Source organism: Triplophysa dalaica, chromosome 18 (genome assembly GCF_015846415.1).
Source record: "Triplophysa dalaica isolate WHDGS20190420 chromosome 18, ASM1584641v1, whole genome shotgun sequence".
Taxonomy (NCBI): domain Eukaryota; kingdom Metazoa; phylum Chordata; class Actinopteri; order Cypriniformes; family Nemacheilidae; genus Triplophysa; species Triplophysa dalaica.
This window is the reverse complement of record NC_079559.1, coordinates 985,598-1,011,592: the sequence shown is the minus strand read 5'-3', so window position 1 is coordinate 1,011,592 and position 25,995 is coordinate 985,598. Positions and strand designations below refer to the sequence as shown.

Here is a 25,995-nt window from a genome sequence, read left to right as displayed (position 1 = left end):
GCAGATTGCGCATGCGCGGTGCATGTCTCCTTCAGTGTGCCCTCTCGCGCTGTGCAGAAGAACATTAACACGGTCACGCGCATCGACAGGGTAAGACAGGCTTTTATTCCTTTACTCTTATGCATGTTGCTCGATGAAAACACTCGAATGCACTCTAAAACCATAAATGTGTAAAGATGCATGTTACATGATAGGTGCTCGTTTCATCTTTGACACTCACTGTATTTGAGATTGGAGGCAGTACTGTGTGTTTCTAGGGCCGCAGATCACGTCGGTGATATTGAGATCTCGATCCTTAGTCAATCACTGTCACACACATTGTGTCTTTAATGGAAAACACCTAGCTTTAGACACTCACATTATAGCATGTACATCTAATCTCTGTTTTACGCCAAATCGGCGTAATTGTTTCACCAAGGACACTGTAAACGCATAGCCTAGACTACAGATGACATTTTGTTTGTGTTATTCTTCTAACTCTAAGGTCAGACAAGAGACAAGTAAAGCACGTGAAACTTTGTATCTGTGCAGAGTCGCGGTGCTCTTTGATCTGCGCGTTAAATGTCACAATGTTTCCGCAGATTATTGATACAGAATCAGCGGAACAACGGGACGTCCGAAATAAACAAACGCGCACTTTATTATTGATCCTGATGTTTTTGTAATACGTCCTCGGCTAAACGCGTTATTGACATGAATGAGCTCAAAGCGAAACGACCCCGTTATATGTTATTTGGGCGTTGTGCGCGCGGTCATGCGCAGTGATCGCGTAGCGTTGCGCGACCTTCTTTGTTGTGTCGTCGCCTTGTGCTGGGACAATACTAGAAATCTTAAACATTCATAAAACACAAAGCCCGTTTATTTAGTCAACAGCAATAATCTAAAACAGCAGCCAATAGTGCAAATGCCAGGACTAAGCCCGTGGATCATTTATGTATCTACTAACTACAAAAACTAAGGGAGGGCATCATGGATGGTGTCAAACGTGTATGTCAATATATTAAGAGTCCGAAACTGTAAAATTAAATGTTGATCAGAAATAAAATTACATAATATGAATGAAACCTTCTAACTGAAAGTGAAGCAGCAGATGTCAGGATAATTCAGAAAGAACACAAAGGGAGTCGGTGCTGCATGTCAGTGACATTACATTCGGGCAATACATTCTTCATGTCCTTTGACCTTCTCTCACTTCTGTTATGCTTCTTCTAACACACGCACACATATCATACAGACAGTAACCTCCAGCTGAAGATAACACACATGTTATCTGTATGAGTGTCAGTGTGAATATGTCTTATACCTTTTTTCTTCGGCCGTGTCTGTTGGCAAACCAGGTAGGTTAAAATGTTTCGCTCTGTCTTACAAACATCTCACCTGGTTTGCTCCACTTCATCATTGAGATTATGTGCTTGAGCGTCTCTCTCTAATGGCCTCTGTGTCTGGAGGGCCGTTATTTATCCGTCATCATTAAACTGTTATTGGTGTAACCTAACAACATCTCTTACTGTAAAAGGTACAGCAAGTCAGGTTTGTTCATGTTTTAAAAAACACAGCGGTTGATGGCACATTTCAGTCACATCAGTACACGCATGAGCAGTACTGAACAGAATGTGAGCGGATCAGATTTGTTTTTAAATACTGTGGATTTTTCATGAACAGATGGCTTCCTGCACCTTTAAGGAGGTTGTGTGTAGATCTGTGTTGAAGAAAACATTCCCATTTCATAACGCCTCACGTCACATGGAACAGCCGTGTCAGTTTGTCTTGACTATTTTTAGAGCGTGTGTCTGGGGATCGGTGGGGGGGATGGGGGTCTCTACACATGCTTATTCAGCACCTGGGGATTTGACCCTGTAATTAGGGTAGATGTGGGTTCAGAGGTTGCCATAGTGATGGGAGAGAAGTGGTACCCTCTTTCCCCTAAAGCAGACCCTGTGATAATTTACCATGGTAAACACTCTCTCTGGCACAACACCTGTTAGTAAAGTGAGCCATATTTGGATACAATTTTGTAAATTTTTTGCATAAGTTAACAAAAGGAAACTAAAATGAGCAAGTTTGATACCATGGTAGATTGGGACACGTGGAAGCACGTTGCAGGCAGATATAATGTTATGAATGCAGTCGGTGCACTCTGGTGTGTGTTTAATTGTGAACTTTAACCCTTTGTAAGACATGTCTGAGAGAGCAAAGAGAATGGAGAAGAAACAGAATCACACGCAGGTGAAGAGCTGCGATCACTGTAAACCAAAAACCTGCGGTGAGTCAGAGAGAGAGAGAGAGAAAGAGAAAGAGAGAGAGAGAGCAGGGGTCAGCGATGATGTCAGAGCCACTGGAGAAAGAGAAACAGACAGACAAATGAACAGTCAGACAGACAGACGGAGGTCAGTGATGCTGAATCATGAATGAACTGAAAGCTCCAGTGTTCCTCTGATGTCATTGCCTGAAACTGTTCTGTGTTCAACTCAAGCTCAGCTTTTTACATTTTTTGTGTACTGATCTCATATTTTTTCTTTCTTTTTTGTATAAGTTTTTTTCTCACACTTTTTCATTTTTCTCTATACTAGCTCACATACTGTTTTATATTCATTGGATGTAATTTGTTAAAGCATGGATATTTTCTGTAATGGCTGGAGTTATGATGCACGTTAATTCATGTAAATGCAATATATTTATATTTTGTTAATTTTATAAAAACGAGGAGTCAAAATTATTTTCTAATATAAGCTAAACAGCATCATGTCAGAAAATTGAACTTGTACTGAACGCAGAACATGTGAAGCCCCCATGTGTTTGTCTGAGTGTGTTTGTGTGTGAGCGTGCGTGCGTGTGTGTTAGTGATTGTGTGTGTGCGTGCGTGTGCGTAGACGTCACACGTGTAGTTGTGTGATGACAGCTAGCATTAGCTGCTAATGAACCGGCATTCATTAACACTTGTGATGATGATGATGATGATGATGATGATGTTAGCGCTGCTTGTGTTCTCGTCCTCATTAGATGCTTTCTCAAGAAAGTGCACAGTTTTAATGTCAAGTTCAGTGTTCAAACATCTCTTATTGTAGCTGCTGCTTTATGAAATGATTCATTTGTTTCTGGTTTTGTAAATATGTCACACAGCTAACTCTCAAGCACAGCTGACGGGATTCAAGCGAGTTAACATGTGGCCGGTGTGTATATGACATACTGACTCTCTCTCTCTTTCAGCAAACATGGCCGTCCCTCCTGCATATGCTGACCTCGGGAAAACCGCCAAGGATCTCTTCAGCAAAGGCTATGGTGAGTGACATCACAGCACTATCATCAAACGAATCATTAAAGATTTCCATCACATCATGCATCGGCCACTTAGTCGCTCAATCACAAATTGATATCACAGACAGTAAATTACCCTTGAGGTATAGATAGGGATGAGCAGCGGCGAGTTGTTGTCATGGTGATGTTAACTGAATCAATACTGACCTGAGGACAGATGGTCGGCTGCGGTCAGTGACAGGAGACGGTTCTCTAATGGGTCGGGGCACAGATATCTCTCCGAGATTAAGGGGACACATTTCCCTCAAATCTCACGGGAATCATAATGCATGATAGAAACTCTCCATATTCACACACACACAGAGAAACACAATATTATACATTGATAGCTTCAGTTGTACTAAAATTCCAATCCTCTTCACATCAGTTGTGTTTTTAAAATGTTGGTTGACAACAACAGTACACACACATCCAGTGGTGATCAGTGTTGGGTGTAACTAGTTACTAAGTAATTAGTTACTGTAATTTAATTACTTTTCCCTTGAAAAAGTAAAGTAAGGGATTACTCATATGTTTTCTGTCATTTAAATACAGTTACTTTTTATGTAATTAAACTAAATACTTTGAAATATATGCGTGTGCAATAGCGTAATTTACTTCAAAATTCAAAGTCTTACTTTAAAATCTGTGCTTTAATGTATAATTCTCACATTTGTAATACTTTGGTTAATAACATTATTTATTTGAATGAATTAAATAAGCCGTTTCATGTCTATTCTTGAATCACTTAACCAATCAAGGTTGATGTAGGATATAGAAAGTAATTAGTAATGAGTAACTAAATACTTTTATGGACAGAGTAATTTGGACAGTAATCTAATTACACTATCTAATATGTAATGAGTAACTAGTAATTAATTTCTTTTTCAGGGTAACTTACCCAACACTGGTGGTGATTCATTTACATCTGAACAATGTGACAAAAAAACAACGTCTGTCAAACATTTATTATGCGAATGTAAAATCATGTTGAGCTCTTAATCCACATCTGTTTTTCAGGGTTTGGAGCCATTAAACTAGACCTGAAGACTAAGTCTCAGAGTGGAGTTGTGAGTTATTTTATCACTCTGTTATCATGTTGCTGTGCTTAACCTCTGGTTTATTGTCATTACATTATCTTGAAATACTTTATCAATTACATTATTACCATATGATTTATGGAACACTACCTTTTTACATTTATTATTTTACACATCATGCTTGATCCTTTTCATATTAATGTGTACTTGTGAACATGCTTGGGAACACGCATGCACAAACACACACGTTTGTTTGTATACATTTTGGGGACTTAACATAAAGATGTTTATATTGTACAAACTGTATATCCTCTAACCATCACACAAACCTTCCTGCTTTAGACAAAATGTAGGTTGTTATGAATTTGGCCATCCTTGTGGGTCCTCATAATGTACCGAAGCTACGCATGCACACACACATTTTTGTGTGTGATTTTTATTTTTTTATTTTGCTTTAGTTGTGTGACTCAGACTTTAGGTTCGCAGGATGTGTGTGTGTTTCTTTACACGTGTATGTATAATTGTGATTCATGATCTCCAGTCCTCGGCTGCATTTGGGTCAGATTCACTGTATATCCTGCACTTGCTAATTGCACTTCTGGTTAGACCTAAACTACATTTCGTTAAACTGTACTTGTATATGTGTAATGACAATAAAGTTGAATCTAATCTAATCTAAAAAAAATTCAGATTCACTTAACTTTCTTAAGGAGAAAATTCTTCTTAATTCTAATTTTAGGAAAAAGTTAGTAATATTTTGTATTCAGTGAAAATAATTCACATTCTCTCTCTTACATTGGAAAAGAATCCAAATTCTCGAAACAAAAGCTGTCATAAACATCATCTTAAAGTTAAGCTAGCCTCACAGTTGACTGAAATTCTGAAACGTAAAGGCCATTGCACATTGAGTCCGACATTTCCGCACGTTAAAAAATAAATTCGACCTCAATTTGTGTCAATCACATTTACACACATAAATACATTTGTACTGAGTTCAATTTTCTGGGTTCTGCATCTGTTGCAAGTATTTTGAGATGCGTTGTGACAATTCAGAAAATTTGGACTCAATGTGCATGGCCATAAGTCGTTTTGTTCATATATTTAGTCGTTTCACGTGACGCGTATCGTGTTGAGCCAGAATTGTACATTTTAATTGTTTATTCACCATTGAGGAATTTTTATATTGATATAATCTCGAGAAGGTCTTTCTGCGTTACTTTAGCTTGCATTATTAAATTATTAAAATTGAGTGCTTTCTCCATTTATTATTGAAGAAAAGTGAAATAATAAATATGATATTATAATAATGCTAACACGTTAGCTAACATGTGATCGTTAATGCCGTTAAACGCATAACACGTTAATACAGGAAAATGTGAGGAGCTTGTTACATAAAGTTTCTAGGATAGATAAATGTACTTTTGCCTCACAAGTAGTCGAGTGTCATCATTAAAAAAGCAAATTTCATTTTATTCTCACGAAAAACATTACGATTTTCTTAAGAAAATATTTGAGAACTTGGTAAAACGTTGGAGAAACGCACTTACAAATTTTATTGTGAACTTCCTATAATTTATCTTATTGTGAATCACGGTTTCGTGAATCCGGCCCCTAGTGTTTGTGTGATCTGACGTGAATGTGAATGTTTGAATCTTTCATTCCTCTAACTGCACACAATCTCTTCTTCTCCGGCTTTCTCTCTGGAACGCTGCTGTCAGATGGTAAGACTGAGATTTGTGTTAAAGACTGACTGCTGAATGTGCTCAACCCATTCTCTGATATCACTTAAATGTAAACCCAAAGACTCATCGTCCTGTTCTTTTCGGCTCCTCTGGGGTCTGTTGCATTAGTTGAAAAACGATTTGTTAGTGTGACCGAAAGTACCAAGTAAGTCTCTAGTGCAAAGATCCAACATCCAAGTCCAACATGACGGTCAAATTCAGACCCACAAGGCCTTCTTGTGAATGTTTTGAAGAAAGAGATGATGGGCTACATCTCATAAAACCCCATGAGTCATATTCCAGTTTAAAGGCGATGTGCTCTTACCCTTTTAACTTCATTTCTGTCTCTCGTGTATCAGGAGTTCTCCACCGGCGGCTCCAGTAACACAGACACTGGGAAAGCGGCAGGAAATCTGGAGACCAAGTACAAAATGAAGGAGCTGGGCTTGAGTCTGAACCAGAAGTGGAACACCGACAACATTTTGACCACCGAAGTAACTCTTGAAGATCAGGTATGTCTTCACAACACACAGACTCGCGTCCACAGACCGTCTGAAGATCTCAAACATGACGCTCTGTTTCTGTGCAGCTGGCCAAGGGTCTGAAGCTGGCTCTGGACACTTCATTTGTGCCCAACACTGGGTGAGTTACCTTCTCACATCCTCTTATTGCTCAGATGATGCTCTTTTATATCTCAGGAGTGGATGGACTTCTCACTCGTGTTTCATTGATGTATCAACTTGAGAAAGCGTCTGACTGTTATCGTCTGGTGTCTTTAGAAAGAAGGGCGCTAAGCTGAAGACGGGCTATAAGCGGGAGTACATGAACGTGGGCTGTGATTTAGATTTCGATCTGGCGGGACCCACGATCCACGCCGCGGCGGTTCTGGGTTATGAAGGCTGGTTGGCCGGTTATCAGATGGCTTTTGACACGGCCAAATCCAAACTCGCCCAGAACAACTTCGCTTTGGGCTACAAGGCAGGAGACTTCCAGCTTCACACTAATGTGTAAGAAAACGCTCACTTTTCATTCTTCATAAACATCGCTGGTGCATGACATGATATTCTAAAGAAATGTGTTCATAATCAGTGTTGTGTGTAACTAGTTACTAAGTAATTAGTTACTGTAATTTAATTAATTTTCCCTTTAAAACGTAAAGAATGGGATTACTCTTATTTTTTCTGTAATTTGATTACAGTCTCTTCGGATGTAATTGAATTTAATACGCTGTAATGCATACAATAAAATTCAAAGTCTAACTTTAAAATGCATGCTTTTACAAACCTTTCTCACATTTGTAATACTTAAGTCAGTTTATTAGAGGACTTTATCTAAGGGATAATCCACGGCTAGGTGCACATTAAAGGATTTTGAATCACTTAGCTAATCAAAGTTCATATAGGGTACAGAGAGTAATAAGTAATAAATAATGAAATACTTTTTGGACAGTAATCTAATTACCCTATTCAATATGTAATTAGTAACTAGTAATTAATTACTTTTTCAGAGTAACTTACCCAACACTGTTCATAAGCAAACATCCCTGTCGTGACCTTCTATGTGAAGTTGCCAAAGCGTTTTAAAAGTGCTTAAAGTGATCGTTCACCCAAAAATGATAATTCTGTCATCATTTCAAACCTTTACGACTTTCTTTCTGCCGCAGACCACACAAGAAAATATTTTGAAGACAGTTGGTAACCGAACAGCACTGGCCCACTGTATGCACTAAAACCAATGCAATGGAGTGGGGGCACATTAACGACATTCTTCAAAATATCTTCTTTTGCGTCACACAGGTTTGAACTGACAAAAGGGTGAGTAAATGATGACAAAATAGTTTTTTGGCGGGCTGAACGATCTCTTTAATGTTAACCAGTTACCAAATAACTAATCATTGACTTTTAAGACTATTGCTGTAGGTTAAAGATAAATCTCTTTTTAAATAGTGCAAATATGTCACATTACAAAATGAAACAGGGCTGAAAAGAGGGCTGTCACAGTAACAGAGTAAACAGTTGTCTGCTGTTATTCTGAAAAACGCGAAGATTGTGCACATTACGCTATTAGGAGTGTCTCCTGAATTACTCAACAAAGATGAGTTCAATTTCTGGTTAATTTTAGAGGAAGACCGAAAGATGGTTTAATGTGCTTTATGATGAACAGATTTAATTTAGATTTTCATTCACAAATAAACACTGCTAAGCGCTTGAGGTGTTTTAATTCCAAATATCACTGCAACTTAAGGCAGTAACATGACCTCTTATCTCATTCTCTTGCCTTTTCTGTTATGGTCACTTATTATTCGTTGTCATATTATCAGATCCCAAAACAGACATTAACCGTGATTATTGGACGAATAATCATCAGCAATCGTGATATAGAGGATGTTTGGTCATTAACTGTGAACGTTATTCTGCTGTTGTGTGTTGTAGTAATGATGGACAGAGTTCGGAGGCTCCATCTATCAGAAAGTAAACAGTCAGTTGGAAACGGCGGTGAATCTGGCGTGGACCGCAGGCAGCAACAACACACGCTTTGGCATCGCCGCTAAATACCAGCTGGACAAAGATTGCTCAATCTCTGTAAATACACACACACACACACACACGCGTCTGGTTTATTATCTTTGTGGGGACAGTCCATAGATGTACGGACATCTTTCCTGTAGCTCAGTGGTTAGAGCTTGGCGCTAACTACACCAAGGTCATGGGTTTGATCTCAGTGATCACACATAATTACAAAAATAAAGTATAGTATAAAGCAATGTAAGTTCGCTTCGGAGAAAACCGTCTGACAAATGTGTAAATGTAATGATTTTTATACTGTACAAACTGTATATTTCATGTCCTAAACCTTAAGATTGTAGAAAACATTTTGCAATTTTAGATTTATAAGCTTTTTTGCCCGTGGGGATCTCAATTTTGGTCCCCACAGTGACAAAAGTCACCATGTGTTGTGTGTTCAGGTTTAGGTCCCCGCCGGGATATAAAAACAAGGCATAACTCTCACACATGCACACACAACCTAATACACACAAACACACACCCTTATAAACACATACACACACACTAATACACAAACACAACCTAACACACACACACACTTACACCCTGACACACCCAAAACCTAACACAAACACACACCCTAATACACACTCATACATCCTAATAAACAGACCCTAATACACGCACACACACACACACACACACAACCTAACCCACACATTTGAGATTTCTTCTGTGTCTCCGTAGGCCAAAGTAAACAATGCCAGTCTGGTTGGAGTTGGTTACACACAGAGCTTAAGGCCAGGTAACCAAAGCCTCTCTCAAGGTTCATTTGACTTTCAATCAGAAGTTGTGTATTATTGATGTAATCTGTATATTTCTCTCTGCAGGTGTGAAACTCACTCTGTCCGCATTGATCGATGCCAAGAACTTCAATGCCGGTGGGCACAAGGTGGGCATGGGCTTCGAGCTGGATGTGTGAAGATGAGACGACGGGCAGTGAAGAAAAAGACAACAGCAGGATTTCAGACACACATCTACTTCCACCCGTAACTCGACCTTAAAGACCCTCCCGTCCAGTGAGAAACAAGAACATCAGTCACATGTTCCGGGGCTACACCCATCCGTCAAAACATCACCATAACAACCACCCTCTGTATAGCATCACCATGACAACAAATCTCTGCATCTTCTGTTTCACAGGGTGTAAACTGAGTTAAGAATGATGTTCACACGTTTTGAAGTTACGTATCGTTTGTTTTGAATGGACATTTCTATGTGTTTAAATATTCAGATTCAGCCGGTCCTGTCGTTTTGATGTGTATGATACATATTTTTTTCGTGTTTAATGAGAAATAAGAAAGAATACATACCAACACCCTGTCAATCACATTCATCTTTAATTCTTCATAATATTTATTGCCAAATGTATCCTTTGATCAACTGTTTAAGCTTCTGTTTTGGGTTTTGCGGGCTGGAGATCTCGGCGGACAGTTCATGAGCGTCTCTGCAGTTGTGCTCTTCACTAAAGGTCCAGGTTTGTGTTACAAATGGAGAACGAGAAGTCTGTGTGTCATGGAACTAAATAAAGAGGATTGTCGACCCTCGTGTGAACTGTCTTCTGCTTTAGAAACTCTCCGAACACGGTTTATGTTTAAAAATGTGATTTTTAAAATGTAATACATGAAGAAAAACAAACTGCTTTGATATATTTGTTTATACAAAATATTTAACAAAAGTGCTTATTTTAATACAAACGCCCCTTAGCTAAATAAATGTCATTAAGTTACAGACTAATATAAAAACATCAGAAATCTTACAGCTGCGATGTCATAATGCCGTATATAATTCAGGACCTGTTGTTTGATGGTACATCGTGGGAATGAGAAGATACATAATAGATACAATTATCTCCAACAAATTGAAAAATGAACAATACGAATAAAACATTGAGTTATTTTTTTGCTGAAATAACTTCTGATTTCATGAACTGTGTATCAGCACAGATTGAACATTATTCATTTAGCAGACGCTTTTATCCAAAACACCTTACAGTTCATTTATCAGAATGTGTTTTCCCTGGGAATCAAACTCATGACCTGTAAACTCAGCGCTAATATCACACTTAAATCTAATAAACTGGTAAACTTAAGAAAAGAGAGAAACTCCAGTAAAATAACAGTCAGCATCGTCTGCAGTGTCATGAATCCTCCAGCAGGTGACAGCAGAGCACCACGTGTCTCAAGACAGATCCTGTCCTCCATTCAACCAGCTCCACTGTCTCAACATCTGACAGAAGAATCAAAGAGACACATGTCAGCAATGATGATGAATGTGAGTGTATATGTGGCCTTGTTTTTATATCCCGGTGGGGACCTAAACCTGAACGCAAACAAACTCATGGGGACTTGTGTCACCGTGGGAACCAAAAGTGAGCTAAAGCGTATAAATACTGCAGAACAATATTATTTGACAATCTAAAAATACCAAACGTTTTTAAAGAACCTTTAGGATTAGGTGATAAAATATACAGTTTGCAGACAAATCGTCCCCACGGAGATAATAAACCAGACGTGTTTTAAGGTGTGTGTATGTTTGTGTGTTACGGTGTCTTGTGTGTTCTAGGGTGTGAACGTGTGTGTGTATGGTTGTGGGTGTGTTAGGGTGTGTGTGTTAGGATGTGTGTGTGTGTGTTAGGATGTATGTGTGTGTGTGTGTGTTAGGATGTATGTGTGTGTGTGTGTGTGTGTGTGTTAGGGTGTGTGTGTTAGGGTGTGTGTGTTAGGGTGTATGTGTTAGGATGTGTGTGTGTGTGTTAGGATGTGTGTGTTAGGGTGTGTGTGTTAGGGTGTGTGTGTTAGGGTGTATGTGTTAGGATGTGTGTGTGTGTGTTAGGATGTGTGTGTTAGGGTGTGTGTGTTAGGGTGTGTGTGTGTGTGTGTTAGGATGTGTGTGTTAGGGTGTGTGTGTTAGGGTGTGTGTTAGGATATGTGTGTGTGTGTGTTAGGATGTGTGTGTTAGGATGTGTGTGTTAGGATGTGTGTGTTAGGATGTGTGTTACCTGCATGCTGGTCTCAGTCTCCTGAATGGTTTCTTGTACTAAACTCTGCAGTCGATTCTCAAACGACTTACTCTCCTCAATTGCAAGATGAGACTCGTCTCTACACACACAAACACACAAACACACACGTGATGGAAACATGCAAACAAATGCAAAGTCAGGTTAACTGCATCCTTGTACACATTAATCAGTTGTCACGCGACTGAGGCATTTCATTTTACAGAAATTTAATGATCATTTATAAATGCAGATTTCATCTCTATTGTGTGATGTGATGGTTAGACTCACGTCTGGAGCAGAGAGAAGAGGCTGCTGGGATGTGGCGGTCTGTTGGACAGAGGTCCCGGTGGCGTTCGACCTCCGTCTGGACTGCCGCTCACTGGACTACGAACTTTACTCTATACAAAACACACAACACACCGCATGACACACTGCACGCTGCTCAGTATACACTATGTAGTGCCCACCCGTTTATATATCAAACTGTAGATATTTTCTCTCAATGAGTCAAAGAGGAGATTGCTGATGGATATCGAGGTTCATTAAGCACAAAGCATTGTGGGAAACAGTATCTTGTGCTGTGTGCGTGTGTCTTACACAGGCCACTTTGAGCAGGTTCCACAGCTCCTTCTGTCTCTTCTCCTGCAGATGAAGAAGTTGCTTCTCGCTTTCAGCCATGGCGCTCACCATCCCCTCCACACACGGCAACAACTCCAGAACCTTCTGACGACACACCATCGTCTTACTGTACACACACAGACATACACAACATGAGATCTGATCTACAACCTTTTCTAAAGAGATATCTGCTCGAATAAGACACAGAAGTGAACCTCAGGTGCGTGTAAAAGTCCCGTAGCTTCTTCTCATAAAACTGAATGGCTTGAACCACCAGTTTAATGACCTCCTGACAGTCGTCAACACATCTCTGCTCTGGACACAAACATCAGAGAGCGTCAGAACACACGTCACACACGCATCTCACCACGGAAGATCTGGATTCCGTCTCTTACCTCTGGGCTTCTCTCGCAGTTTCCGGAACAAATCCATCGCTTTCACTTCACTACACAACACAACACAACAGAGGCGAGTGTGAGTTATTCATCAACGCAGCGTATGATTGATTTATGGTATCAGTGATTGATTATTACAGTGTCTCTAAAGCCTCTCCGTTCCTCCACGGCTGTCTCTGGATTTCTACGATGTCTGTCTGTAGGCTCATCATCTCCTCTTCCAACTTATTCACATCCTCCGTCTGACACGCACGCACACACAGCAGAGACACTTAACTCAAAGCCTGTGATCACGTATGACGTCACATGTGCGTGACACGCTTACCTGTCCGCAGTTGAGAGCCGTTTGTTCCATCTCACGCCAGACACTCAACAGTTTTTCAGATGCTGAAACATCAACACACATCAGATCAGCGTTCATTCCGTAACACACGCCCAAAATGTCACGGCGTCCCACAATGCAAAGCGCTGTACCTGTGCTTTCATTTCCAACATGATAAGCCATCCGAAAGTGACTGTGAAACCTTTCAAGATTTAAATTTTTAACAGGGATTCGTGTTGAATGCGTGTTTTACCGATCCCTGAAGCTCTCTGTTCCTGGTATTTGTCGATGTCGATGTGTAAGCTGGTGCTGAAGAACTCCAGCGTGGCTTTAAGTCTCTGATGCATGGACACCATCTCATTCTTCTGCTTCGACAGCGTTCCATTGTGTCTGAGAAGACTCATTCTGGAACACACGGAACAAACCCGTGACTGTCAGAAGACAAAAACACGAAACATTCCTCCCGAAACACACACGAGGCGTTCTGATGTGAGAAAGGTTGTGCGGTGTCTCACATGGCCACTTTCTGTCCCTGCTGAAGTCTCTGCCAGTCTTCTCTGAGCGAGCGGATGGTGTGCCACGCCTGACCCAACGTGCGTCTCTGAGAGCTGTACGCTAGCGTGCGCTTGCTGTCGCTCTCTAAATGACACATGACAGATCCGTACGCTAAACAAACTTCATTTATACAGTTCACATGAATCACTCATGAGACCTCTGTAAGATCTCAAGGATTTCTAGAAATGTCATAAAACGTTGTAAACACTCACGAATGAAGCGGATGTTTTCCGGCAGGACTCTGGGACTGAACTGTGGCTCATAACTGCTGCAGGAACGATCAAAGAGAAAAACCAACGACTCTTCAGCTCGCCGCGTGTCCAACATCTGACAAACACGACACAATCTCAACATTCACAGCCCGACATCATTTCAAGTTTAAATCAAGGTTATTTTACTAAAATTACAATATTGAGAAGGTTTCTGTTCATTAAAATCAGATCAAATATTGACCTACATTTTTTTGGAAAAACTTAAAGAAAATTTGAAATGTCGCATCAAAAATAAAGTGATATAGGTTGAAAGCACTTAAATTATAATCATAAGCCAAAACAAAAATAAAACTTAAATTAATCTTATATAGTAACGCAACAAATCAACAAATAAATGATAAAATGACAAAGGCATACAGCAAAATTGCTAAAACTAAACTAAAATGAAAAATATAATATGATATAATATTTTTTTTAATAGTAAAATTTAACTATAAATTAAATACAAAAATAATAATTATTATTATTATTGATAAATAAATAAATAATATATATATATATATAAAATATAAAACTTGAATAACTATGGTTTAAATAGAAAACATACGCTATAATCGATAGCACACTGCATGATGTTATTGTGCGGCTCGAGTGCGAGTCCCGCCTCCAGGAGGAGCTCCTGATTGGCCGGAAGGATGCGAGTGTCCAGTGCGATTCGCTCCTGGAGAGACGCCACATCATCATCCGGCTGTACGGTGTAGGTGAATATTTCAGCAGAGGTCATGTTCAACACGTGCACCAGCTGAAGAGACAGACACACGGATGGATCAGCGATAACATCATCAATTGACACGTTTCTCAAGATTTTCTGAGACATACCTTCAGATTGAGAATGCTTCTCAATTCATCAAAACAGAAACAGGTTCCCTTCGGAGGATCTCTTCCTGTGTCTGAGGTTTCTTTACAATCTTCCTCCGTCTCTTTGGGTGCGTCTTGACTCTCTTTGCTCTGTTGTTTCAGATCTTTACCTCTCTCTTTAGGCGACCATCGGAGCATCAGTTGTAACCAGCGCTCCAGTTCACCGGCTAACAGTCTGAAACAAAAAAGTGTGCAGTTATGACCGAAAAATACACATCGCAACTTTTGAAATCTGAAGACCCCACATTAACACATTAGTTCTCAAACTATTTTTGTTTTACGGCCCCATTGTGTAAAGTGCAACCGCTTTGAGGCCCCCCAAATAAAAACGTTTCATCTTAAACTTTAAATTTTAACTGAAGCATAAACATATTCAGTTATTCAATGTTGGAGCATCTACTCTTATTTTTCTGATGTTTGATTGCATAGAACGGGGTATATGCACACGGAGCAATGATGTCCTTCTGGTAAAATCTCTGCCAGCTCTTTTACTTCCGGCGCCGTAGGGAAAAATGGTGTTTGGCTTCAGGATGTTTTTAGGATTACAATCAACAGCGTGAGTCTAATTATTCAAACACTTCGCCAAACGTCAACAAACAAAAACAAGAAGCACTTCAGGTGATCCGTTTCAATGTACATCAACAAATATGAAAAAAAGCAAAGTGAAGTTTAAGCACTAGAGGCACTTAACATTGCTCACCGTCGTGGTGTCGGTTCGCAGAAATTTGAACCAAACACATTATTATGATTGAAAAATCCCCTTAGTGCTATGAGAACGGACGTGACCTAGCTGGCACGTGTGCACACGCAGCAGAAGGATAACGGAAGCTAGACATCAATGATAATAGCGGTAGTCAATATGGAAATTTCTCTTAAACAAATGCATCGATTGGCTTCAGAAGAACACTCCTTCACTCCGATTCTACCACTGGGAAGTAACATGATATGTTGATTTATAACGCAGACTGCATTATTCTTCAAGAAGAAAACCATATTCAGTCAGGATGCCTTGCGGGTGAGTAAAACATGGGGACCGCTTTAACGGACTTTCACATTGAACACAAAAACAACAAACTCAGAAAGCAAAATTCACACATCTTTCCTGTAAACTGTAATGAAACGGCCACCTGACTCACTTGTTGAGATTGTGTGGATGAGGCAGATGTTCACAGTATCTAACCTCTCCCGTCAGATCCTCATAAACAACAATGTCTTTCTCGTGTTTCTTGGACACCTTGCTGTGCCTAAAGAGAGAGACATAGCGAGAGAGAGAGAGAGAGAGAGAGGGAGAGAGATATAGATAGAGTGAGCGAGGGGTAGAGAGAGATAGATAGATCGATAGATAGATAGAGTGAGGGAGGGAGAGAGAGAGATGGAGAGAAAGAGAAAGAGAGAGAGGTGGGTGAAGAGTTCAAAATGACCTGGGTTGATTTTGCAGAACACCCATCAGCACTGGTGTCAGTCTGAATTTTCCCGAAAATATTTTACTAACAAAGAATACTGGAGCACAGCCAATCACAGCAATGCAAGCTTTAAAAAAACAACATCACTGTTGTCTCTACATGTAAGAACCGTACGGTTGTTTACGAGGACCCCAAGGTCTTTTCTTTCACATCACGCTGACAGATTAATAAAAACACAGAATATAACTGTCAGCCAAATCAAACACAGAACACCAGCCCTGCTGCACATTCACCAAATCAAAACTAAAAATCATTTCCTCAGTTCTTATCTTTACGTAAACACACAAATGATCTTAATGTGACGGGATGTGCAGTGATAAATGTGATGGATGTACCACTGAACGGGTTGCCAGGTTGGCAGAAAGGGTCTGAATCCTGTGATACACTCGAACACCAGCGTCCCAAAGCTCCAGTAATCCACAGCGCCCGTGTACTTCTGCTGTTCCAACAGCTCAGGAGCCTTAAAGAGACACAGAGAGAGAGAGAGAAACTCTGAAAAACAGCCGAGAGAAGAGAGAAATCTAACATCCGCTCGTGTACTCACCAAATACTGCAGCGTCCCGACGAAAGACGTACAGACACTGCTCTGATCCAACTCTTTAGCGTAACCCAGATCTATGATCTTATGAACCAACTATAAGAGAAATAAGACACATTCATCCACATTACAAAAAAACAACAAGGAGAGATGAAATCCGCATGTTCTGGGGAGGAAATTCTGCATTAGGAGATCTAATGATAACACGCAAAACAGATAATATGACATAAATACAAACTAAAAAAACAAACATATAAGGGAGCTGTGCATCAGTGTCTGTTTTTTTATAACATATGTGTTCTCACCCGCTTCTCTCCCTGTTGAAGGACAATGTTTTCTGGTTTAAGGTCTCGATGAATAATTCTCATCCCATGAAGGTACGTGAGCGCAGAGGCTGAAGAGAGAAAGATTTCTTTATTATCAGCTCACATATGGATTGTTAAATGACCGTCTACTGTTATCAGTGCCACAGCTGTTCCCCAAAGATGAGATCTCTTTAATATCTCAATTACGAAGAAGTTAATGAGATTAAATGGAGAGCAAATAGAAACTTGTTCTTAAAGGGATAGTTCACCCAAAATGAAAAAACTCTGTCATCTTTAATCGTCCTCAGCTAGTTTCAGACCTATATAAATGTATTTGTTCTGTTAACACAGAGATAGATTTTTGTAAGAATGTTCGCAAATTTCAGGTCCGTGACGTCATCCAGTAGTATAGAAGGAATTATTTTTTTTGTATATTTTTCGCTCTGTTGAACACAAAACGAGATTTTTGAAGAATTTAGGAACACAAACAGTTCTTGGGCACCTTTGATTTTTCCAACGATGGCAGTCAATGATGTCACAGAATTGAACATTCTTCCAAATATCTTTCTCTGTGTTCATCATTTATACAGGTAATGTGAATGATGACCGAATTTTCACTTTTGAGTGAACTATCACTTTAAGTCTCATGTGTGTCTGAGCAAAAGACTCATGAGAGTTTGAGACGTCAACAATGTGTCAAACTGAGCTCAGATTTGTCTCGTCTGCAAACAAACATCAATCTGATTGAAGATCTCAATATCAACTCAAACATTTCTCATCAGATCTACTCAAATCCAGATGATTTGACCTCCACAATCTACATTCATTTACACCTCCAGACTCTTCACGTATTTCAACAATTACACTCTCTTTTCTTTCTCTTTTCTCCTAAACGATTTTAGAAGAGACATGGCGTTTAAAAGAGAAAGAGCGACCTCTGAGCAATAACATTCTCCTCACTGTTGTGTCGGATCTGAAACAGAAGAAATGAGACGCATCAGCAGAGCCGAAGACGTCAGATCTGTTGGCTTTCATTGTGAAATTTCAAGAGAATGTCCATCACACTTCTCACTAGTCTTCACTTGAGTGAACTCACTAGAGTAACACGGCTCTTGAGATGAAGCAGGACAGGATGAGGTCGCTGACTAAATCCAGTTTCACATTTTCACAGGAAAGTTAAACACAGCACGATGTTGAATTAAACAGCGTGTGTGACGTGTCTTTAAATCTGAACGGGCGATATGTGTGTGTGTGTGTGTGTGATGAATCAACCATTAGGTCACTTTAATGTCTGTACAGTGATTATGGCCTACAAGGTCAAAGGTCACCTGAAATAACAGAGTGAGTCAGTGCACTCGTTCTCTCAGGAATGCTTGTCTACTCCACACTTTGTGTGTGTTTCTGACATAGAAACACAAATGATTCACACTCCTCACCATGTTTAAGAGCACATCTGGATAAAATAATGAACTAGATTTAGACCGTGACATTTACAAGACTGACACAAATTCAGCTGAAATTCAAACACACACAACAGCATCCAGACGCCATTTACTGCAAAACTTCCTCTTACTATACTTTTTTTCCTGGAATGAATATCGAAACATTCTTAAATCAACATACACTTCAACTAGTTTTTTTTTCTTGCCCCACCGCCAGTTATTCTCTGTCGCTTCAAGTATAAACTCACTTCATTTTGGGGATTAAGGGAATTGTTCGCCTTCAAAATGGACATTTTATCATCATTTACACGTCGCCTTGTCATTTTAAACCTGTACGAGTTTCTTGCTTCTGCAGAGCACAAAAGAAGATATTAAGAAAAGGTTGGTAACAGAAAACTGTTGGTCACCATTGACTTGCGTTAGTTTTGTGTCCACACAATATGGGGACCAACATTTTTCCAAAATATTCTCTTTTGTGTTTCGCATAAGAAAGAAAATCACGCAGGATAAACAGGGTGAGTCAATGATGGTACAGGTGAACTATTCCTATAATATCTTTGTATCTTTTGTCATTTTTCTTCTCGGGTAAATATGTCTTGATTTTAGATTTAGAAATTGTGCGTTTATGTTCTCTCACTGTATGGTATTCTCGTTGTATCTTACTGTGTTACTGGATACTCGATGTATCCAGTAACACCTCAATATCTTGTCCTGTATTCTTTAATCCGCCGATGATAAATCAGGTCACTCTGTCCAACTCTCAACACATGACTCTCAAACTTTCATTAATGTATTTCAGAAACAAAGTTCCTTTTTGATGTGTTGATGAATTTAATGTTCTACAGTAGAACTTTGAAACTTGTTTGTGTCTGTACGTGTATGTTTGTGTATGTGTCTGTATTTAAGTGTGTGTCTGTATGTGTGTGTTTGTGTGTGTTTGTGTGTGTTTTTGTGTGCGTGTGTCTGTGTGTGTGCGCATGTATGTCTGTGTGTTCGTGTTTCTGTGTGTGTGTGTGTGTGTGTGTGTGTATGTCTGTGCGCCTGTGTCTGTGTGAGTGTGTCTGTGCGTGTGTATGCGTCTGTCTGTCTGTATGAGTGTGTGTGTCTATCTGTGTGTTTGTGCGTGTGTGACTGCGTGTGTGTCTGGGTGTCTGTGCGTGTGTGTCTGTGTATATGTGTGTGGGTGTCTGTGTGTGTTCGTGTGTGGTGCACACGTGTGTGTGCACATGTGTGTGTCTGTCTGTGTGTGTGTGTGTTTGTGTCTGTGTGTCTCTGTGTGTCTGTGTGTTCGTGTGTGGTGCACGCGTGTGTGTACATGTGTGTCTGTCTGTGTGTGTTAGTGTGTGTGTGTGTATGTTTGTTTCCTCACATATGTCCTGAATGAGTGTCAGTACAGCGGTCTCTCTCATCCCACAGCAGTTCTCCAGCAGATTCAGATACTGTACCAACACAAAACACTGTGAGCTTCATCATATAACAAGAATCAATGATGGATTAAATGGAAACACTGAGGTGACTGTATCATATTCATGCTTCTTTAATGTCTAATACATGTATTGTACATGTCTAAATGTACATTTCTTTCCATGTAAGTGATGTACCTTGCGTAGGTCTCCCCCCTGACAGTACTCCATAGCCAGTAACGGAAGATCATTCGTGGCCAGTTTCTGGAGTTCTTCTGGAACATCTCTCGCTGCCACAACATTCATGTGATTCAACCTTCATCATGAAAACACAGAACTCAGCGTACATGTCCCTGCTCGTAAACACACATGTTTCTCAACAAATCTGTCTTATGCAATTTTGTTCATAAAAAGTCAATAAAGTGATTCTAATGAAAGCATGCACCATAACAGAATAACTTCACGCCTTCTATCATGTGTGAAATAACTGAGCTTGGGCGATGATGAAGAGGTCATCGCAATAACAACACCCATTAATTTATGACCAATGTCAGAGACGTTGTGTCCACTGGAATTAAACACAACTGTGAACATGTCTATTAAAACAAACACACACTTGTACTATTTCACCCACATCCCTTATGAAAACAAACAATGGGTTTATTATAGTAAAAGCTTCTTTTGTCGTGACATGTTGAGGAATTCTGCAGCGGTATGAAACTAAAAGTGGAGTTAAAATGATCCGAAGTCTACAAAACCACGAATGATGTTATTCGTCTATACTGCGTTTTTGAGATTCTGCCAATTTACTCTTTTCTTCTTAGCAGAGAAATGTAAAGAGATGATGACTGTTTAAAATAACAAGTTGCGGTGGTTGTGTTTTTAGCGTTTTTGTAGTTGTGACCATGTCTGGGGACAGACGGCTATAAATCTCAGACGAACAACACGCCTTCTCGCGACACACAACTACTGCTGGGTAACACTGAAGCGTCATGGAAACGCTCACAATGTCACACTGCCCGTGGAATTTTAACAATCACATTGTCGCGCTACACACAACCCTTTATACCAAGTGACACTTCACTCAAAAATGAATTCTGTTGTCATTTACTCACCCCCAGATTATTCCAACACGAAAGGCAAGATATTTGGAAGAATGTCAGTAAGAAAACAGATCTCATCCCCCATTGACTCCCATAGTATTTATTTTCCCTACTATGGCAGTGAATGGGGGACGAGATCTGTTTGGTTACCGACATTCTGCCAAATATCTCCATTTGTGTTCAGCAGAAGAATGAATAAATTATTTTTGGGTGAACTGTCCCTTTAAGAAAAACTGACTGACAAATTTGACACATTTAGATGAGTTGAATACAGATGGTGACGATGTCTCCAAATTATTTTGTTAGTATAAATTTACTGAAACACAAAGTTGTCTCCCAACACAATCTCTATATCACGGTGCACATGTTTTCAAAAGAAGTTATAGTATTTAACTCTATGATGTATTTTTAAGTAATCCAAAATAATTTTGCGACACAATATCTCCGAAAGCATCTTCAGAACAGAACCGTGCAGATGCTCACATATAAATAAATAAAGATGGTGAAGATGTTGTGACAAACAGAGAAACCTCTTAATGCCACCGTCTTTATATTCCACACACTTTTACTGCTGCGGTGTCCTTAATTCATCATTCTTTGTTTTGCTCAGAGTTTTTCTTCGTAAAACGTGCAAAAATAGCCGAAGGACAATAGAAAGCTGTGCGTGGTCGCCTAATGGACTTCATATAAAAATGATAAACATAGAAAGGATCGACTTAATTCTGTGGGTGGAAGATGGAAAAGTGCTATGAAAACAAGAGCAGTTTCTCCGTGACGCTGTCATGAGGATGTCTTTAAGAAAAACAGCTGTCGTGATGTGAAAACAAATCTATAAACTAAACTAATATTGTGCAACAAGGACAAAAGTCTATCACAGGCCACTGCATGCATCCCTTCACCGCGTATTTCACATCTCATGTCTGTTGTGTTTTAGAGAGCCAGATGATTCAGTGATTCAGTGTGCACCTGCTGTGTGAGCTGAACATCTTGCAGAAAAACAGAAAGCATTTGAAATGAATGTTGGATGAGATTTATATTCACCTCTTCATGATCTGTATCTCTAAACTCCATCTGCCCTTGTTTTTGGCACTGAGTTCCTGCCGACACTGTTTGATGGCAATCTGATCGCTAGTATCCTGTCAAAACACACATGATGCTGTTTATACTGATTGTGTCACATGATGCAGAACACTGGCACTCTTAATCTTTCCTATTAAACTTCCTTTAGATCATTTATTTTAAACAAATGATGACATAACCAGGAAATTGAGGAATAGAGAGAGAGAGAGGTTGCATTGTCGTGAGTAAGCAATCATCATGGCACATATCGATGACATAATTTCAGATCTTGATCCTCATGTCAGTGTGGGGTGCATCCGTTTGTAAAAGTGGTTCTGCATCAAGACCCATATTTTACTTTACACATCGATCCACACACACGTCACAGATGTACAAAAGAGCACAGGGTCATTTTCAAAATATGGTCACAAACCTATCCATACACTTTACTAGCATTATACTTTAATATGCATCTCAGCGCCCTTTTATATGATGATTGTTATTTAAGTCTTTATAGTTTTGTACTATATTATAATGTATTTCATTTGTGCTTGAAAAAAACACTCTTTTGTACGGTGTATTAACAGTTCCTTTTCATTCATTTTTTAAATAAAGTTAACCACTCAAACACAAGTAGAGGGCCTAATAAATGCATAAATATGCAAACCAAAATAATTATTTATGAATACAAATAATTAAAAATATTTATATGTCCTTTGATTTGGTGTTATTGGTGACAGAAATTATTATTTTGAAAGAATAAAAATATGCAATTAAGTACTTAGAAGGTCAAAGGTTGACAAAGAAGACGCTCGGTACAAGCACACACATGGTGAGTGTCCCTTTCCTTAATATAAGTTAGACATTATATTTAAAATGATGATCTTTGGTGTTTTTTTTAAAAAGCGTCATTGTTGTTGCTTTGGTTTGTGTCATTATGAAGGATTTTTACTGGGGAAAGAAACATGTTTATCCGTGTAATGTATGGATTTTAGTGTTCCTCATCATGTTAGTTTTGAGGTGACTCAGCCATCATTTTGGAAAATTAGCCTTTCATGGGAATTGTTACACCAATGACAGAAAACTCTTTGGAAATAATTAGTCACATAAAATAATTATAATTCAAGCTGCACATTATTATTTATTGGTAACAATGTAATCATGCCAGTGGATACTAATAATTCAATTTTAGGCATGATAACTACATTTTTTTTACTTTTTGAACTCAAACTGACCCAAGAATGACCCAAAAACAATATCCTTCAGTTTAAACACAGATCACACAGACATTATGTCGACACAGGATTTCCAAGCTGATTTTTGACTGGCTATCAGCATCCGCTTCTCTGAAACACAGGTGCCAACACCCCAATGACAGGATGTGATGTCATCACTGACCATCTAAGAGTGAGTGGCAGGGTGTGTGAATCTGAACACATCATGTACTGGATATGATACGTACACAGACGGATCTATAGATAGAATTTAGCAAGAATTTAGAATATCGCGCAATAATTTATATGGTCATAAATATCAAATGCATGGTTTTACCAAAGGTTTTAACTATACAAACAGCGCAGATATCCACATTTTTATAGTTTTTATAGCATGTGTTTTATTTTCAGTGCATGATTTAGTGCTAGTTAAAGGATTGTCACATCCATAACGTTACATATTCATCATGAATTGACGCATGAAAATTAAAATGAAAGTTTTAAGTTCTATGAAGAGGCATCCCTTCTTCATTTGTTGGGTATTATTGCTTCAGGTTTGTGCATTTTAATTCACAGAAATCCTACAGTTTGTCGTCTTCCAAAAAAATGGTCCTTTTTTGGTCACTATCTGCTGCGCTAACACATGACAACAACAAAGGTTATCCCATTTTTCGGGAATTAAAATCCCTGTGGTTTTCACAGCCATAGAGCAATATAGTCAACTGTGAGTGACGTCTGGTTATTTACATCTGTGGTCTTATTTAGATGTATAGTCACTACAGGACGGAAGTGCATTTTCAGATTTTAACTGAAGATTATGAGGAAACACAGTTTTTAAAAAGAGCATGACCCACATTGATCAACTTTTCACAATAAACACTGTTTATTGTAAATATTTCATGGAAAAATAAGCACTGTAATATTTTTGTAAAACTTTAGTGTTTAATCTTCTCAAGCATTCTTTAGAAGGCATAAATGTCACAGTTAATACATTTCTGTACAAATGTTTGTGTGCGTATGTGTGTGTCACAGGCAGTGACTTGTAATGAGGTCACACAGGAGGATGTCAGTGACACAGGGGTCAGAGTTTAGCAGGTAGATGCTCTTCCTCCTCTCTTGAACAATTTTCATTGTTAAACTTCTATATAAATCTATATTTAAACTTTCAATACATTTTCCAGAGATGGCAGGATGGGTTTGTCACAAGAGAGCTGTGACTCTAATAAAGAAACCACTGACCACCACACTGTGACATCATATAAAAGAGCAGAACATAAATGAACATCCTTTGAGAGATGGTGACATTTTTAAATGTGGAGTTCCAATATAATGCAACAATTAAAACCTTGAGAGAATGTTCAGGGTTTAAGTTTATGGATGTGATGTGCTTAAATGGGTGTTGATCAAGACAGAGAAAAACAACATCCCGCTACCTTATTTTGCCAGAGTGTGACATTCCCGAATCCTCCGGTTCCCAAACGTTCCTTCAATTCCCAGGGGCCACACATCTGAGACTGCATGGAGGGCGGACGACTCATGACGGCCCTCGATCCCGCTCATAAACACCCTGAGGAGGAGAATAAGGACTTTAAAGGGAAACTTTACACAAGAATGAAAATTCGGTCATCATTTACTCACCTTCAAGATGATCCAAATTTGTTTAAATGACAACTGATTCTGATTCTGATAAACAACAGAGAAAGATATTTGGAAGAATGCTTGTAACCAAACAGATCTCAACACCCATTGACTCCCGTAGTAGGAAAAATTACTTTATCATTTGCTTTGTTCTGTTGAACACAAAATAAGATATTTTGAAGAATGTAGGATAGCAAACTGTTATTGGGCATTTTTGAAAGGCATTGTTTTTTTTCCTATTATGGGAGTCAATGTGTGTTGAGATCTGTTTGGTTATACGCATTCTTCCAAATATCTTTCTTATTTATACACATTTGGAACAACTGGAATGTGAGTAAATGATGACAGAATTTTCATTTTTGGTGAAGTATCCCTTTAATTACTGTGCTTCTCTCTCTATATTTGATCCATATATAATAGGAAGTGTTTGTGTGTACGTGTGTGTGTGTGTGTGTTAGTGTGTGTGTATTTCAAAACACAAAACAGGAACTCAACCATTTTCACCTTAAAAGTCGTGCAAATGTGAAATGTAAATCCTGTAAAATTGTATTTTTGTCATCTTTTTAACAGTGCTGAAAATAATGCTATTTATATCAGTTGTGTGGAACGTGTCCACTTTATGAGCAGATCATTTATTTACACAATATCAGATTTGAACTTCTCCACTGTTGCTCTATTATAGAACAGCATTCAGAGGTAAACACTGTTTAAATGTGATTATTGTGCGCAATAAACCTGTTCATATTGACTTATAAACACAATTGACATTTGCACACATTTGACTGTCATGAATCGAAAGTCAGTTTTACCTTTTGCTTTCAGATTTGAGTTCTGATGTGATGTAATCCTCGAGAAAACAAACACTTTCTCTCGTCTTAGATCAGACTCCTGTGATGTTTACAGACATACAAACTTCTTCAGCACATCCCTGTAAAAAAATTGATTTGTGTTGAAAAACAGAAGCGCGTTGAGTTTCTTCACTTCCTGAAACTTTCATTTACCGTAAAGGCTGCAACAGCGCGGAAGCGCGCATCAGAAAGAGCACTGGATTCTGAGGCGCGTTCACGGCATTACGGAGTTGCTTACACATTTATTAAAGTAAAAGCCACAATAACACTATAATTTGTTTTCACATTCTTACACTACACATACTATACATGTACTTGTTGTATAGCATCTTGTTAAATTGT

At 39.0% G+C, this 25,995-nt stretch overlaps 2 protein-coding genes across 2 annotated transcripts; one reads left to right on the top strand and one right to left on the bottom strand.

The window, feature by feature from the left end:
- Positions 1-10,161, top strand: vdac3 (voltage-dependent anion channel 3). Its single transcript, XM_056772331.1, is given in 11 exon segments — positions 1-90; positions 2,177-2,263; positions 3,208-3,279; positions 4,315-4,364; positions 6,415-6,567; positions 6,645-6,697; positions 6,835-7,062; positions 8,488-8,495; positions 8,498-8,637; positions 9,307-9,364; positions 9,450-10,161. Coding segments are annotated over 10 exon segments (939 nt in total). The 5' UTR covers positions 1-90; positions 2,177-2,178; the 3' UTR covers positions 9,542-10,161.
- On the bottom strand, positions 9,943-25,801 carry ikbkb (inhibitor of nuclear factor kappa B kinase subunit beta). The gene is made up of 22 exons (XM_056772330.1): positions 25,615-25,801; positions 24,601-24,734; positions 21,936-22,030; positions 19,990-20,107; positions 19,758-19,827; positions 16,947-17,035; positions 16,648-16,737; positions 16,439-16,563; positions 15,777-15,884; positions 14,602-14,815; positions 14,330-14,524; positions 13,723-13,837; positions 13,471-13,594; positions 13,209-13,360; positions 12,959-13,020; positions 12,772-12,875; positions 12,634-12,683; positions 12,454-12,553; positions 12,218-12,365; positions 11,909-12,018; positions 11,621-11,720; positions 9,943-10,848 (listed from the first exon to the last, which is right to left on the bottom strand). The coding sequence occupies exons 2-22, from the start codon at positions 24,703-24,705 to the stop codon at positions 10,801-10,803; spliced, it is 2,322 nt and encodes a 773-aa protein (XP_056628308.1). The 5' UTR covers positions 24,706-24,734; positions 25,615-25,801; the 3' UTR covers positions 9,943-10,800.
- Positions 25,802-25,995: the final 194 nt, after the last annotated feature.